The 16,421-nt window shown below is 37.9% G+C and overlaps 1 protein-coding gene across 1 annotated transcript in view; it reads left to right on the forward strand.

The window, feature by feature from the left end:
* RYK (receptor-like tyrosine kinase) overlaps window positions 1–16,421 on the forward strand; it is a 110,382-nt gene that overhangs the window by 17,234 nt on the left and 76,727 nt on the right. Inside the window, exon 7 of the mRNA XM_010858309.1 lies at window positions 10,322–10,459. Within this exon, the coding sequence (XP_010856611.1) occupies window positions 10,322–10,459 (138 nt within the window). The remainder of the gene's footprint in view (window positions 1–10,321; window positions 10,460–16,421) is intronic.

Consider the following 16,421-nt stretch of genomic DNA (forward strand, 5'->3'; position numbering starts at 1 on the left):
TGACACTGTTTCCACTGTTTCCCCATCTATTTCCCATGAAGTGATGGGACTGGATGCCATGATCTTCTTTTTCTGAATGTTGAGCTTTAAGCCAACTTGTTCACTCTCCTCTTTCACTTTCATCAAGAGGCTTTTTAGTTCCTCTTCACTTTCTGCCATAACGGTGGTGTCATCTGCATATCTGAGGTTATTGATATTTCTCCTGGCAATCTTGATTCCAGCTTGTGCTTCTTCCAGTCCAGTGTTTCTCATGATGTACTCTGTATATAAGTTAAATAAGCAGGGTGACAGTATACAGCCTTGACGTACTCCTTTTCCTATTTGGAACCAGTCTGTTGTTCCATGTCCAGTTCTAACTGTTGCTTCCTGACCTGCATACAGACCTCAAGAGGCAGGTCAGGTGGTCTGGTAGTCCCATCTCTTGAAGAATTTTCCACAATTTATTGTGATCCACACAGTCAAAGGCTTTGGCATAGTCAATAAAGCAGAAATAGATGTTTTTCTGGAACTCTCTTGCTTTTTCCATGATCCAGCGGTTAGGTGTTATATTTAGGTTGTTGATTTATTTTGAGTTAGTCTTTATATATGGATGAGGTAATTTCATTCTTTTTGCATATGGATATCCAGTTGTCACAGCAGCATCTGTTAAAGAGGCTCTTCTTTCCCCATTAAGTGGTCTCGGCACACTTAACAATAATCAGTAGGCTAGATGTCTACTTGGACATCAGGTGGATGTTGAGGTCATGAACAGCCTTGGCCTCGCAAGGTTTCCCAGGTCTGCCCTTGTGCCCCACTCCCTCCTGTCTGTTGTTTCTTTGCCATGCATCATAACACATCCTTTACCATATAGTTCCTGAGGAACTGAGTACCACTTTTGATGATGGTTAAAATAACTATGGGTTTTGTTCTGTTCTAGTACTAGCTAATGGAGCCAATGTTTATACATGATTGAAACACTGCGCCAAGAAACCTAAATTTACCCTACAGAACACATTTTCCCTTTTAAAAGTTGCATAGAGAAACATTGCCCATTTCATTGGAAGATATTTTTGTAGTTTGTTTAAAATTAGTGTTTTACTGGTTCCTTAAATTCTACATTAATTGGCTAAGTCTTTTATGCTGATTGGGAAGAAGCAATAACTGCTAAGTGACCGATATCTCTGGTTGCACAATATTTTGTATCAAAGGCCTGATTATACCTGCATCAATTGTGTAAAACTTTAAAACTTTATTTATTTATTTATTTTTTCTCCAACTACAATTTTATTTTATTTTTAAACTTTACAAAATTGTATTAGTTTTGCCAAATATCAAAATGAATCCGCCACAGGTATATATGTGTTCCCCATCCTGAACCCTCTTCCCTCCTCCCTCCCCATACCATCCCTCTGGGTCGTCCCAGTGCACTAGCCCCAAGCATCCAGTATCGTGCATTGAACCTGGACTGGAAACTCGTTTCATACATGATATTTTACATGTTTCAATGCCATTCTCCCAAATCTTCCCAGCCTCTCCCTCTCCCACAGAGTCCATAAGACTGTTCTATACATCAGTGTCTCTTTTGCTGTCTCGTACACAGGGTTATTGTTACCATCTTTCTAAATTCCATACATATGCCTTAGTATACTGTTTTGGTGTTTTTCCTTCTGGCTCACTTCACTCTGTATAATAGGCTCCAGTTTCATCCACCTCATTAGAACTGATTCAAATGTATTCTTTTTAATGGCTGAGTAGTACTCCATTGTGTAAAACTTTAAACATTTTAACTATTGCACTTAAGCTGTGTAAAAATTAATCAAAAAGATAGATAAGCAACAAGGACCTACTGTATAGCACAGGGAATTCTACTCAATATTCTCAGATAATCTATATGAGAAAAGAATCTAAAAAAGAATGAATGTATAACTGAATTACTGCCATATACCTGAAACTAACAAAGCATTGTAAGTCAACTATAATCCATTAAAAAAAAAAAAAACTAAGGAAAAAAGTCAATTGGCTAGAAATATATAGGCTTATTTCTGGACTCTCAGTTTTCTTCCATCAGTCTAGATTTCTGTCATTACGTTATTACCACACTGTTTAGGTTTCTCTGGCTTTGTTGTAAGTTTTGCAGTTGGAAAACGTAACTCAACTGTGTTCTTTTTCAAGACTCTTTTGGCTGTTTGAGGCCACTTACATTTCCATATTAATTTGAGAATCTGCTTTTCTGTTTTCTGCAAAAAGGGCAGTTACAACTTTGATAGGGATTGCACTGATATATCCCTTTGGGTAGTATTGCTACCTTAAAAATAGTAATAATAAGTCTTTCAGTGCATGAAGATGGGATGTCTTTCCATTTATTTAGGTCTTCTTTAATTTCAGTAGTTTTGTAGTTTTCAGTGTATAAAACTTTCATCTCCTAATTTAATTGATTGGAGTTGTTTTCTTAATTTCCTTTCTGGGTTGTTCATTAGGGGACCAGCTTTTATCATGCATTATATCCTTCATTTGTTACTTTGATTTTTGATTGTTTTGCCCTGGGACAGTGACTCAGCATCCTCTTCTCTTTTTATATCAATGAGATTTACTTATAGGACCTTTGACCCATTAGGGTTGTTGGAGTCACTGAGTTGTAAGATGATCCTCAGTGACTTGTTTTCATTACTTCCCTCCCTTTATCCCAGAGGATATTAACATTACTATGATTTTTTTTTTTCCCTCACTTATTACTTGTGACTGTGCTGGTGCTTTTCTAAATAGGCACTCATTGAAATGGCCAATTTGGACTTGGTTCTTTTCTCAGCCCTTGGAGCATCCTTGCTGTGATCAGGGTGTTGAAGGGATTGCTGTAGTCAATCCCTTCTACTGGAACCAAGCTGTTTCCTGGTCTCTTAAAGTTGCCCTTTCCCTGGCTTGTGCACAGCTGGCTGAGTAAAGCATCACTGAATAAATGGTTTCCTTCACTGCCTCTCTAACCATTCTTCACTGCCCACTTCTCTGCAGAACCTACAGCACCACTCCCAGATAATGATAAATCCTGCCATCTGCTGGCCCTGCTTTGAGACTGCATTTAATTGTTATGTCATACTTGAAACACTAGCGATTAGCAGTAGGAATTAGAAAGGAGTAGATTATCTAGATCCTGTCTTCAATTGTCTATTACTTTTCTCTTTCTTAAAAATTGTTTTGAGCATGATGGGGAAGGAAGGAATAAAGATTACATTCAGGAATACATGTATGATAGTCTTTACAGATTTCATCTTTTTCTAAAAATCAGTTTGTTTAAAATTCTTTTTATTTTTCTAACTATTGCCTGATTATCTGAATAAAAACATACGCCATTTGGAAAGTATACAGAACTATAAAAAAGAAGAAAAGTACACATTATTTAACTATGCATTGGGAGTCTTTGGTAACTATCTTTCCAGCATTTTTCCATGTTCTCATTTTTCTTTATGCAGTTGAAATCTTAGAATATAGGTAACTCTTTGAGATAGATGGTACATCAGAATCTATAATGTTATATTTTCCCTCCCTCTCTGTGTCCTTGCCTGTAGTCAGGTTGTGGACTATATGTTTTCTACTTTACAAACTGTGCTTTTCCTTATAGCTGATCACTTTTTTCTAAATCTCCTATGGTTGCTTTGGAAGAATTGAATTTCCTTTAAAAGTATGGTCTTGATGTGTCTATGTGTCCACTCCCCCATATTAATTGTGGATGGAGATACACATATCTACATGCTAAGATCAATCATAGGCTGATAGTTTCGTAACATGATTAAACATATATTGGATTCTCCTCATATTTCTGTTATTTTGGGGAAATTGATTACATTGGGTTCTTTTTGAATTTCTAATATTTAGGGATTTTTGGGATTCTACATTTTGATTTAGAACTATATTCATAATTATTATACTAGAATTATTACTCATGATAAACCTTTTCTCAGTATAAAATGATTATCTTATGTTAAAAATAAAAGTGTTATTAACTTTTCAGTATGTTTTGGAGTGACTTTTATGGAGAAGGATACGTAATTGGTATTTTTTTGAGAATCTGTTGTCTTTGCACATGATGAGAATTTCTCTGGGAATATAATTCTTGGCGCATTTCTGATTCCCCTGAAACCTATCATCTTGGGATTTCCTGGGTTACCCTTATTCAGACAGTGAGCCTGGGTGGTTCAAGGATTTTCTTCTCATTTCAGCCTCATTGTCATTGTTGAATGGTGAAATTCTGAGCTTTGATATTTTTCAGTTTGTAATGCTTTTCCAAATTTTACCTTTTGGTTGGGGCTTCGCTGGTGGCTCAATGGTAAAGAATCTGCCTGCCAATGCAGGAGATGTGGGTTTGATCCCTGAGTTGGGAGATCCCTTGGAGAAGGAAATGGCAACCCACTTCAGTATTCTTGCCTGGGAAATCCCATGGACAGGGGAGCCTGGTGGGCTACAGTCTATGGGTCACAAAGAGTTAGACACGACTTAGTGACTAAACAACAACAATGACAACCTTTTGGTTGGGTATTTTAAGGGAAAGTTGACGGAAAGGTGTTTTAGTCATTAGTAATTTGTTATTGGAGAAGGCAATGGCAACCCACTCCAGTACTCTTGCCTGGAGAATCCCATGGATGGAGGAGCCTGGTGGGCTGCAGTCCATGGGGTCGTGAAGAGTGGGACATGACTGAGCGACTTCACATTGACTTTTCACTTTCATGCATTGGAAAAGGAAATGGCAACCCACTCCAGTGTTCTTGCCTGGAGAATCCCAGGGGCGGGGGAGCCTGGTGGGCTGCCGTCTCTAGGGTTGCACAGAGTCGGACACGACTGAAGTGACTTAGCAGCAGCAGCAGCAATTTGTTATTACTATGTTAATCTTAATATATCAAAGATATTATCTCTACCAATGTGATTTTTTAATTTTGTCGTTTGAGGGCTTTTTCCTCTAGCTTTTACTGGCCTTCATATATTATTTTAGACAGTAATTGGGTTTTTGTTTAGTGAATTGCTGCAGCTGAATGAATATTTCTTTAAACCTGATTTTGAAAACTAATTTTTAATTTTCCCAGTTTAACTCTTATGAAAAATAAAAGAAAAAGGATAAAAGCATAACCCATAATTTACCATTTAAAATCAGTTACTGTTCATATTTTTTGGTATTTATTTTCTTTTTTGAGAAAATGGAACACACATAATGGAGACCCATTATAAATGACAGACATATTTAAAATTTACTATGTATAGTAAATCATAGTCCTGTCCTTATTTAATGTGATTATAAGCAAAACTCAATTTGTTAAAATTTATTTATATAGTCTTATTGATGGCTTCATAGTCCTTTCCAGTAATTTTTTTAGTCGTTAAAACCTGTCTTCAAAGGGGAATTTCAGTATGTCTCGTGGGTGAGCAGGGAGAGATTTGACTAAAGGGTACAGTGGCTTGGAACACCATCTCTCTCCTCCAAAGAAAGAGAAATTGTTGAAAACTGTTGTTCTCTGTTAGGGATGGATTATAGTTTATTGATCATTGCTCTGTTAGTGGTAATTTATATTGTTACTTTTCTTCAGTTTTAAATATAATTTTGATTAATATATGTGCATAAATGTTTGTGTGTATATTTGGTCTTCTAAGGATGAGTTTTTAGAATTGGATTTACTGGGTTAAAGTATAAACATTTATAAATCATTGATAAATGTTCACAAATTGCTTGCTTGCCACACCCTATCTAACATTCAGTATTGTATTGAAAGAATATAAGCATTTCTCTTCCAACATCAAATGCATTCCTAACAAACAAACAAAAACCTTTAAGATTTTGAAATCATTAAAAATAACAGGAATTATGGGAAAAATAAGGTTAAGGGTAAACCATTCAAGACCTCTGCAATTTTCAAACCAAGTACTAATAAAAGCATAATTGGTACCTTATGGGATAACTTTAACAGCTTGGTCAAACCACTTAGGGTGGCTGAGGCAGTTTCAGAAGAGAGTTAAAGATGATAAAAAATAATAGGATGGAAATCACTGGCTTGCATGGTTTTGAGGTAGTGCAGATGAGAGCTGCTTTCTAAGCTGGTGGTGCTGCCATCAAGTTGGGCCTAAGAGAGCGTGCAGCTTCTTGGGTCTAGGAACCACACAGAGACTGCTGGTGCTCCTCTGAGGAGAGAACCTTTTGTGCGGATGCTTATTTTTAGTTTCCTTTTTCACTGTTTTAGCTTTCTTAAAATAGGGCCGAGCGGGACTCCTGCCTGGCAGTAGCTGAACTGAGTGAGGGTCTTTTCCTTTTCCACTGAAAGTTATAGTTCTTTACCTGCTATTCTAGTTCCCCATGTCTGGGAAGATACAAATGTTAACTGACACAGTTTCTATTAATATGTTGTACTGGTATTTTAATTTCCTAACCACTGATATGCTAATTGATGTTTAGGAATATGTTTTATGAAAGAATTAGATTTACTAATTTGATGGGTGAAAATTTGAACTTCATTTTAATGGCTTCTTTGAAGAAATTCAAATCCTTTCAAACTAGGAATAACTACCTTAGTAAAGAATGGCTATTTCAAAACAAATTGTCAAAATCGAATCAGGAAACAGCAACTCTGTTTGCAGTTGTATTACAGTTTTACAGTATTAGTGTATTACAGTTTCAGTACCTAAATCTAGGGTAGTGAATTTTAACATTTCAGTTTTTATTTTGATGGCCATTGTTTATAGATATGGATCACAGGGCTCCAAACTGTCAACAGCTTATAAATATTTATTTGTTGAACATAGAAGCATGGTTTTATAGTGACTCTCATTGGTGGGCATTCCTTCATCCAGGATTTTGCAGCATTCAGTTATAGCACCAGAGAAGACAAGGGACAGGGGAGTCAAAACAGTTCAGGATTGGGTGTTTGCAGGATGGGGTATGCATGTCTTAGCTGTGGGAGAAAGTTGAGGGTACTGGTAAGAAAGTAATGGCAGTAATTGGGGTTGAGGTCAGTAAGAAAAAAACAAGGAAATGATTGCTATAATCAAGTGGGAGAAACAAGAGGATTATGGACCCTGGAGGTATTATGAGCCCAGAGAACAGCTGTTGTAACAATAAAGGGAAGGAACTGAAGAGCTACTGAAGTATTGAGATAATTACAGTTCAAGATTTTGGAGGTAAAGCAATTTATGTATTTCCACTGTCCATAGAGATGGGTTACTTTGGTATGGATAAAGGTTATTGGAGTTGGGGAATAAAAGGAACATTGAAGAACACGTTGAGAGTGGGTTAGTCTCACGTACATTGGGAATCTGGCATTATAAGTCACAGGAGAAGGGTGTTTAGAAATTTCATTGACTGGTTCCAGTATCTCAGTGAATGAGGTAGCTAAGATACTGGGAAGGAGCTTTGTGTGGAGTTGAATTTACTAGATGCTCTTAACATTTTAAACTGTGTCTGGAAAACGCAAATATTTACGCATCATTGTTATTATTACCAGTAATTATAACTGTTATTTGTTAGGAACAGATTTCTTTATTTCCCTGTGAATGATGTTTGGAATTTAAATTTGGAAGTTGTTGATCACTTATGATTATTTTTTTCTAAAACTTTATGTTGGTGCTAGTAACTTACTATGGTATGAAGACTTTTTGAGATTAGAAAAGAGAGGTAAAAACTATTGTTGAGTCTTTTTTTCTCCGTCTTTAAGAAAGTTTAGATGAACTTTATATATAATGAAACATGCAGATCTTAAATGTACCGTTGGTTGAGTTTTGAAAAATACATACACCTATGTAATCATAACCCTAGTTAGATACAGAACATTTCCATCACCCCAGGAAATTCCCTTAATAACACAGTGATTTGATTTCTATCATCACAAATTAGTTTTGCCTGCTCCTAAATGGCACCCCGCTCCAGTACTCTTGCCTGGAAAATCCCATGGACAGAGGAGCTTGGTAGGCTGCAGTCCATGGGGTCACTGAGGATCGGACACAACTGAGCGACTTCACTTTCACTTTTCACTTACATGCGTTGGAGAAGGAAATGGCAACCCACTCCAGTGTTCTTGCCTGGAGAATCCCAGGGACGGAGGAGCCTGGTGGCCTGCCGTCTCTGGGGTCGCAAAGAGTCGGACACGACTGAAGCGATTTAGCAGCAGCAACAGAACGTTTTATAGTAATAATTAATATAGGATGTACAGCTTCTTTGATTCGTGGTCTGTTAGAGTCACCCCTTGTTACAAAGTCTCAACAGTTTGTTCTCATTGCTGAGTAGTATTCCATTGTGTGAATGAATATAACACAATTGGTTATTTATCTATCTGCCGAGGGATATTTCTGTTGTTTTCAGTTTTTGCTGTTCTGAATAAGAGTGCTCTCAATGTTAACATACGAGTTTTTTTGTGGAATCATATGTTTTAATTTCTTTTGGTTAATTATCTAGGAGTGGAATGACTGAATCTGAGTAGACGTACACTTTGCTTTATAAGAAAACTGCCAGTTTTCCAAAGTTGTCCCATTCTTAGCAATGTGTGAGAGCTGCATTTGCTCCACATCCTTGCCAACATTTAGTCATTCTTCTGAGTGGAAATGATATCTCATTGTGGTTTTAATGTGTATTTCACTGATGACTAATAATGTTTAGCACCTTTTTATACGCATATAAAAAGGTACGCACCTTTTTATATGCGTATCGTCTATTTACATATCTTTTCTTACAAAATGTATGTTCACATCTTTTGCCCTTTTTATTTAATTGTGTTGTCTTTTAATTTTTGGTTCATAAGAGATCTTGACATATTCTAAAAATAAGTCCTTTTGGTAGATGTGTTGTGAATATTTTCTCCCAGTTTGTGACTTGAATTTTATTTTCTTAATATCTTTTGAGGAGCAAAGTTTTTAATTTTAATGATGACCACTTCATCAGTTTTTCTCTTTGGATTCATGGTTTGCGTGGCCAGTCCAAGAGATGTTTGTTTAACCTAGGTTGTGAAAAGTGAAAGTGTTAGTTGCTCAGTCATGTCAGACTCTTTGACCGCATGGACTGTAGCTGCCAGGCTTCTTTGTCCATGGGGTTTCCCAGGCAAGAATCCGGAGTGGGTATCTTAGGAGGTATGAGAGCCCCACCTGGACCTCTCTGCACACCACAAGGTGTTTTAAACTCATGGTATGAGGCCCAGTCAATAGGGAACTTACATTCCGGTTGGCCTTCCCTGTAGGAGGCCATGGGATTTTCCTCCCATGTGTGGGCTCTGTGTCGTCCGTTACTGGAGGGACACCTAGCCACAACTATAAATAATAGTAAATCAACTGAGAGCTCTGATTCCCTGCTTTTATTCTTTCAGTTCTTTTGGATTATATTGTGGAGAAAACTTCTAATATTTTTACCCCTCTCAAGCACTTGCTGTTACCCTCTTCTTCCCTTTTTGTAAACAGTGAGCTGCGCTTAGGCTCACTGCCTTGGTGTAGGCAATAGTGTTTAGCTAGCATTTAGTAGGTAGGTTTTTTCCCCTTTTAATTGATATTTTTTTTTTGGTTACGTTGTATTTTGTTCTCAGTAATTACTGGGTTTCTACTTAAGATGGTGATTAAATCTTTATTTTAAATTTTTATTTAAAAGTTGAATTAATTTTAAAGAAAATATTTAATACAAGTAGGATGAAGGGGTTATCACAAAATTGAGTAATGTGATATATGTTAGAGGTTGGATGTAACCTTGGCCAAGAAAGTGGTGTGGAAATGATTGAAATTTGAAATCTCTAGCATTTCTTAGGCATCTTGATATTTTCTCCTTTTATCGGTGGTGCTAACTTGTCTAACAGGAGTTTACCGAGCATCTGCTTTGTGTAGAGGACTGTCCTGAGAATATGAAAGTGTAGTGTTTTCTGCTTTGCAGTTTAGATTTGGAAGAGGATGTGTGTCTGTGCGGCAGTGGGGTGAGTGTACCTTGGTAACATGCTGTTCAAGTGGCCAGCACGTCATACTGAAGGAAGCCAAGATCATCTCTGGCTAGGGTCTTGACTCACACTCATGTTTCCCCCCAGGTGCCTGTCTCTTTTCCTAAATCCTCATCAGTTTTGCAGGGTAAAGGGGCTTTTGTCTGTAGGCACTTATCTGAGAAGTCTTTGTCCAAAAGGAAATGTGTCGCATTGGTGGTTCTCAGAACCAGGGTTCTGGCTCCAGCACCCCTGTGCTTAATTGTCCCAAGTCTCAGTTTCTTCATCTTTGTTGGCAATGATAAATTCCAGTCTTCTTCCTGCTTCATAAGGCAGCACAGGTGGGATGTGCTTTTACTCTGTTAGGATCAGTATTTCAAGTATTGATGGTTAATGCTTTTGAGGGTATTTGGGGCATTTAATTTTTTTCTCTTTTTTTTCCCCTAGGTCTTGATGCAGAACTTTATTATGTGAGAAATGACCTTATTAGTCACTACGCTCTATCCTTTAACCTGTTAGTACCCAGCGAGACAAATTTCCTGCACTTCACTTGGCATGCAAAGTCCAAGGTAAGAGAGCGGTCCACCAAAGAGGCCAAGACAGGACCACCCAGGCCCAGAGGCTGAGGCAGAGGATGGATCTGAGGGGTGGGCTGCCAGCTGCACAAGAGGGTCAGTGGCGGGTGGGCTGTAGCAGTACTGGGTCTTTTCAGATTGTGTTTTAAATCTTGAGCCCATTCCTCTAGACTTTCAAATCCTTGAAAATGAAAGTAGCCTTTCATTTGAAAATGAAAAGAAAGCTAGTCATATATGTGACTAGCTTATGACCAAACACTTATTTTCAGGCTTTTCAAACAAGGATGTAGCTCTAGCTGGAAGAGGGGACAGGTGGACCTGCTGATGACTGTGCTGTTATGATGAAGAGATATGAGTGAGGGGTTGGGAATTGGTAAGATAGGTGGCTTAGACATGTTTGAGGTCTTGGATACAGTTCTCCCAGTTATGGAGAAGCAGTGAAAGTAAAGTGCAGGAGGTGTGAGCGCTCGTGTTGGCGCTGGCTAAGCTTCTTTAACTGTAACAAACTTCTTGCCTGGTTTACGTGTTGCTGAATTCTTCAGATTTCCTCTGTTTGGGCTCCTCTATCATGGTAAGTTTTCTCTTAAGTCAAACAGTGAGAGGCTGAGTGTAGAGTCCACCTTCCCCAGTCAACTTCAGTTTCTTTTGTCAGCCTCATGTATAAGCTTCTGAGTAGGATTTTATTTGGGAAAGAAAAATAGTTTTTGCTATACTAAAATAAGAATACCTATTGTAGAGTTTATTTTTTAAAAATTATTACAAAGTGGTGTTTGTTCTTAAGCAAGTCATTTAAATCTGACCCCTTTAATATAGATCTTTTTATCTTCTTAGAAAACAATAATGGTTATTGGGAAAATTCAACTATTACAGAGTTGTTTTAAGAACTGTTCAGACTTTGTACATCTGAACCAAGAAAAATAATTATTGTTTATAATTTGGTATACTTGAAACCGTACTTCTTTTTCCTTTTTAAACAAAAAGGGGATTATTTGATACATGTGTTGTACAGTATTTTTTCCCTACCTGATACTATGTCTTGGCAACTTTCCACTTCTCTAATTACAGATTTAACTCAGTCTCTTTAATGGCTTTATAATATGATATTGTATGGATGTATGATATATGGTTAAGTGCTTCATTGACGTATGGATTTTTAGTAACATTTCTCTTCCCTGTTACAAATAGTTTCATTCATTTGGCAGAAAAATTTTATGGTAAAGGGATGGTAAAAACAATTGGTAGTCATCTTTTGTTGCTGTTTCTAGCATTATTATTAATGAATATAGAATCATAGAAAAAATATGTGTGTGAATGTGTATGTATGTATATAGGTATATGTGTGTGTGTATATAAAGAATGTCTAAATTTGTTCAGAAATTTTTGTGTACTTTTGGCATTATTTCTGAATGGTACGTTGTGATCAGAAAGTGAAATGACTGGGTCAGAGAATGTTCTTGATTAAAATTTTGACTGCTGTTGCCAAATTCTTTCTCACATCCCTCTGCCAAGATGGTACCAATAAGCCAACACTCCTTACAAAGTGAATAAGGTGCTTATTTCAGTTCACTGCTTAATGCTAAATATTTTAAGTATATTTGTTTGTCAGTTAGGTAAGTAGAAATGATTATGTAAATATGCATATATCCACATTTTTATATATGCTCACACATATATTAGAGAAACGTACACATATACGTGCATTAAAATACACCTGCAGGAATGTTTGGATTACAGTTCAGTTAGCTTGGGTCCTGGGTGACGTGTATGTGCCTTGCTGTCTAGAACACCTAAGTCCAACATTATTGCCTTGGGGTATCCAAAGAGGGGATGTCCTTTTAGGAGTGGTTAGATCTCTTTAGGATGAAATCTGCAAAAACAGAGGGAGAAGATTCATGTGATCTAACAACATTTAGTAGATGATAACTTGGATATGCTGAATGCCAGCATAAATGACATAGGTCACTCAGAAAAGGTTCACTTGAGACATTTTCATCTGAGGTCTTGTTAGTTTGAATGAGTAGGCACCTGGACTCTTCAAGGAGACAAACCTAATCCATTTTTCAGTAATGTGTGACTTTATTATTACTTGGGTGACCTTATCATTATTTGGGGGAGTAACCTTTAATTTTTATGTAATTTCAGACAGAAAATTACAAAAACAGTGCAAAGAATTTTCTCATTTATCCTTCACCCAGATTCACAGATTGTAACTGTTCTGCCCCATTTATTTTATGATTCATTCTCTCATTCTCCCTACTCTCATGCACACAGACTTTTTTCCTCTTGAACTGTGTGCAAGTGATGGCATGTTTCATGCCCTTTTACCCCTGAGTACATCGGTGTATATTTTCTAAGGATAGGAGTGTTCTTTACATAACCAAAGTACAGCGGTCAAAATCAGGAAACTTAACACTGACACAAGACTGTTATCTAATCTCCAGAACTCACACTTCACCAGTTAATCACAATCATGTCTTTTGTGGCCTTTTTTCCCCCTCCTGTGGCCTTTCTCTGTGTTTCTTGACTTTGACATTTAGGAACATATAGGCCGGTGGACTGCCGCCTCAGTTTGAGTCGCCTGAGGCTTCCTTGTGACTGGGCTCACGAGTGTCTCGGTGGTGGTAGCACCGCAGCAGAGCTGTCCTCCCCTCTGCACGTGATGTCAGCTTGTCCTTTTACTGTGGATGTTACTGTGATCGCTCAGTTCACCAGGTTTCTCCACTGTAAGGTTCTCTCCTTTATAATGAACAAGTAATTGTGGGGAAATAATTTGAAATTAGGGCTTCCTAGGTGGTGCCAGTGGTTAAAAAAAATACTCACCTGCTAATGCAGGAGACATAAGAGATGCACATTTGATCCCTGGGTTGGGAAGATCCCCTGTAGGAGGGCATGGCAACCCACTCCAGTATTCTTGCCTGGAGAATCCCTGGGACAGAGGAGCCTGGTGGGCAATAGTCCATAGGGTTGCAAAGAGTCAGACATGACTGAAGTGACTTAGCATGCACAATTTGAAGTTATATATTAAAATTCTGTAACTCAACAGCCTTTCAAACACTAGTTTTTGCACCTGTGTTTAAAACTCGGTTTCAGTTTTAGCCATTGTGATTGTTCCTCTCACTGAAAGAGGTCAGATCTGCACTGGGTAACCATTTGGTGGGCGTGTTGTAGAAGGAATTTAAACATTTGTGGAATGGTGGTCTTGAATTTTAGGTTCCCTTGCAACTCTGAGATCCATTGTTTCAAGTAGAGAAGCTTTTTATATTCTCCAAAAAATTGACAGTTAGTCCTTTGTTACTTTTCCCATCTGTAATGTTGATGAATATAAAAACAAATAATACATATATTTTAAAGTTGTGGAAAATCTAATGAAATAGTAGAGATTCTATTCTGAGTGAACTACTGACTTTGAACAGGATGTGATTGTTTTGGGGCCCACTTGGGAAAAAAGTTATATACATATATATATCCACCATGAGAATATTTCCCAGGCAAGAGTATGGATAGTGATTTAGGAATAAAAAGGCAATGTGGGATGTGGCAGTTAGAATTGAGCAGAATTAAACCTCTTATTCATTTGTTTTTAAAAATATACATACACTAATTTTTTTTTTTTTTTTTTTGAGTGAGTTTCAGGGATCTGGCTGCTTATGGGTACCTGAGGAGTTTTAGAAACCTGTAGACAAGGAGGAAATTGGAGTGGGAGAGAATAGATAGAAGGGGCTCAGGTGAATGTATATGTTTGAATGGGAAGCAATGTTGGTCTGGGTACATGTTGGGTGAGGAGGAGCCTTGGTATAGCTCTGCTGTACTTCTGCATTCTTCACATTATCTTGTAGAGCATAATTTCTAAGATACTTCTGTGGCAGGTGTTAAACACCATCCTTAGTGTACATTTGGGCTGCCCTTACTGGTGTGATGGTCATTGTAAGTCAGAAGTTCCCTGACTTGCCGGAGGCCATCACCATTTATTTACTCGTCACGGGCAGAAGCCTAGAAAGGATCCTAGACGCCTCCTACACCTTCCAAGTCCAGATGATACAGATGATTCTCTCTTATAACTATACCTTAAATTCGTTTCTTATCTCTCTTGAGATCTAATGCCTCCTCCTTAACTTAGGCTTTCATGTTTCTTAACTCGATTATGGAAGAATAGCAGCCTTCTAACTGGTGGGCTGCCGTCTGTGGGTCGCACAGAGTCGGACACGACTGAAGCGACTTAGTAGTAGTAGTAGTAACTGGTCTCCTGGCCTCTGGACTGACTTCTTGCTGCACCCCCTGCAAAACTGCTCTAAGGCTCTCGGTTGCCACCAGAATAAAATTCTATTTCATAGGGAGCCTTCATAATCTCGTCCTCGTTTTCTGCCCGCCCTCCAGCTAATTGTTTAATGTGTTTTTTTATTTCTTGAATGCCCTGGACTCTGTTACTGTGCTGGCTGTGCTAGAAATACCCTTTCCCCATTCTTTACTTCATTAACTCTTGTTTAGCTAATGAAACTTAGACCTGGTTCACCTCTTTTTCATCTGTGTCAGGTGCCCTTTCCTTTCACACCCTTATCATGCTCTTAAGGATATTTTTGTAGTTGATCTTCTTCTCTCTCCCTTTGAGGCGCTGAGCATGTCAAGGGTAGGGACCTCTTTTCATCTTTCTCTGGGTCCCTCATGCCTGGTGTAGCACCTGCTACTTAGATACAGGTGTGCTCCTTAACTGACTATGGAAGAGAGGCACAAGGCGCAGCTCCGCAAAGGGGCAACTTCTGAGCAGTTGGAGCTTTTTAGAGTTCGGATGTGCTGCTTTAGAGGCAGTGGATTCCTGTATCTAGAAGTGTGAAAACATGGGTTGGCTATACTTGACAAACTGTTTGGCAAACTAGTTGCACACCTGGGATGTTGCAGATATTTTACTGTGAATAAAGTAAATTTGAAAAAATATAGTTTTAAATTTGAAAAAAATGAATGTAACTCATTCATTTTTGAATGAGTTGAATTCAGTTTGAACATACAGCTAAGCCTATTTCACAGTTCATCTGTAGAAGGGATAAGAGTTTAGAGGAAAGTACTAGTCATGCTATGTCTTAAAATGTTTTATAGTAAAAAAGTGAAGGAATGTGTAAATGTTAAATCTAATGTCAGGTTTGACCTCCATTGCAACTCCTAGTTCCAGTTTTAGGTCATAATTTCTTTTGTGATTTTAGCACAGTTGTTTAATTGAAGTTTGTCTATTTTAAAAGTTAATCTTTTGAGTATTTTGTTTATGCATATGGTACAAAATGCGAAAGGCATAGGGGTATAGTGAAAAATAAATCCCCTAGCCCTTTCTAGTATCATCCCCAAGCAATCTAGCCACCTAACTCCCCTTCCATTGGCAACCACTGTTACCTGATTCTGATCTCCCCTTCTAAAGATAGTCTGTACATGGATAAGCATCTAGATATGTGAATGTGTGTGTGTGTGTATATATATATATATATATATATATATATTTGAAATGATAGTCATCAAGGGGGCAGGAGAGACATGATGAAGAGTTCTTCACCTGATCTTGTTAGCTCTGGGATGCAGTTAGGAACTTTCAGAAGGAGGGTCATGGCTCCTCGGCTCCAACACTTTGCAGTTATTGCTTTTTAAGAATTACCAGAGGATGAGATACTTGCTTCCAAAGATCTTCAGTCTTCTTGGTATGTCACTTCATTGTAGATATTTTAACATTATCAAAGCTTCTGATAATAGTGTTCTGCAGTGACTGTGTTTTATCTTGCCAAATAGGTTTGTGGTCTTCTCAGAGACTGGAGCTGTGTCTTACTCTTGACATTGTATCACACTGCCTTAGACAGTGGTTGGTAAATATAATGGGTTAATTGCATTTCCAGATGGGGTAAGAACTCTGGTGTTGCTTTTCTTTCACAGTCCCCTTACTGGTGGTTTTAACAGATAATAAGTTTCTTCTGCATTCCAGAAC

This window comes from Bison bison, unplaced genomic scaffold, assembly GCF_000754665.1.
Source record: "Bison bison bison isolate TAMUID 2011002044 unplaced genomic scaffold, Bison_UMD1.0 scf7180017864384, whole genome shotgun sequence".
NCBI lineage: Eukaryota > Metazoa > Chordata > Mammalia > Artiodactyla > Bovidae > Bison > Bison bison.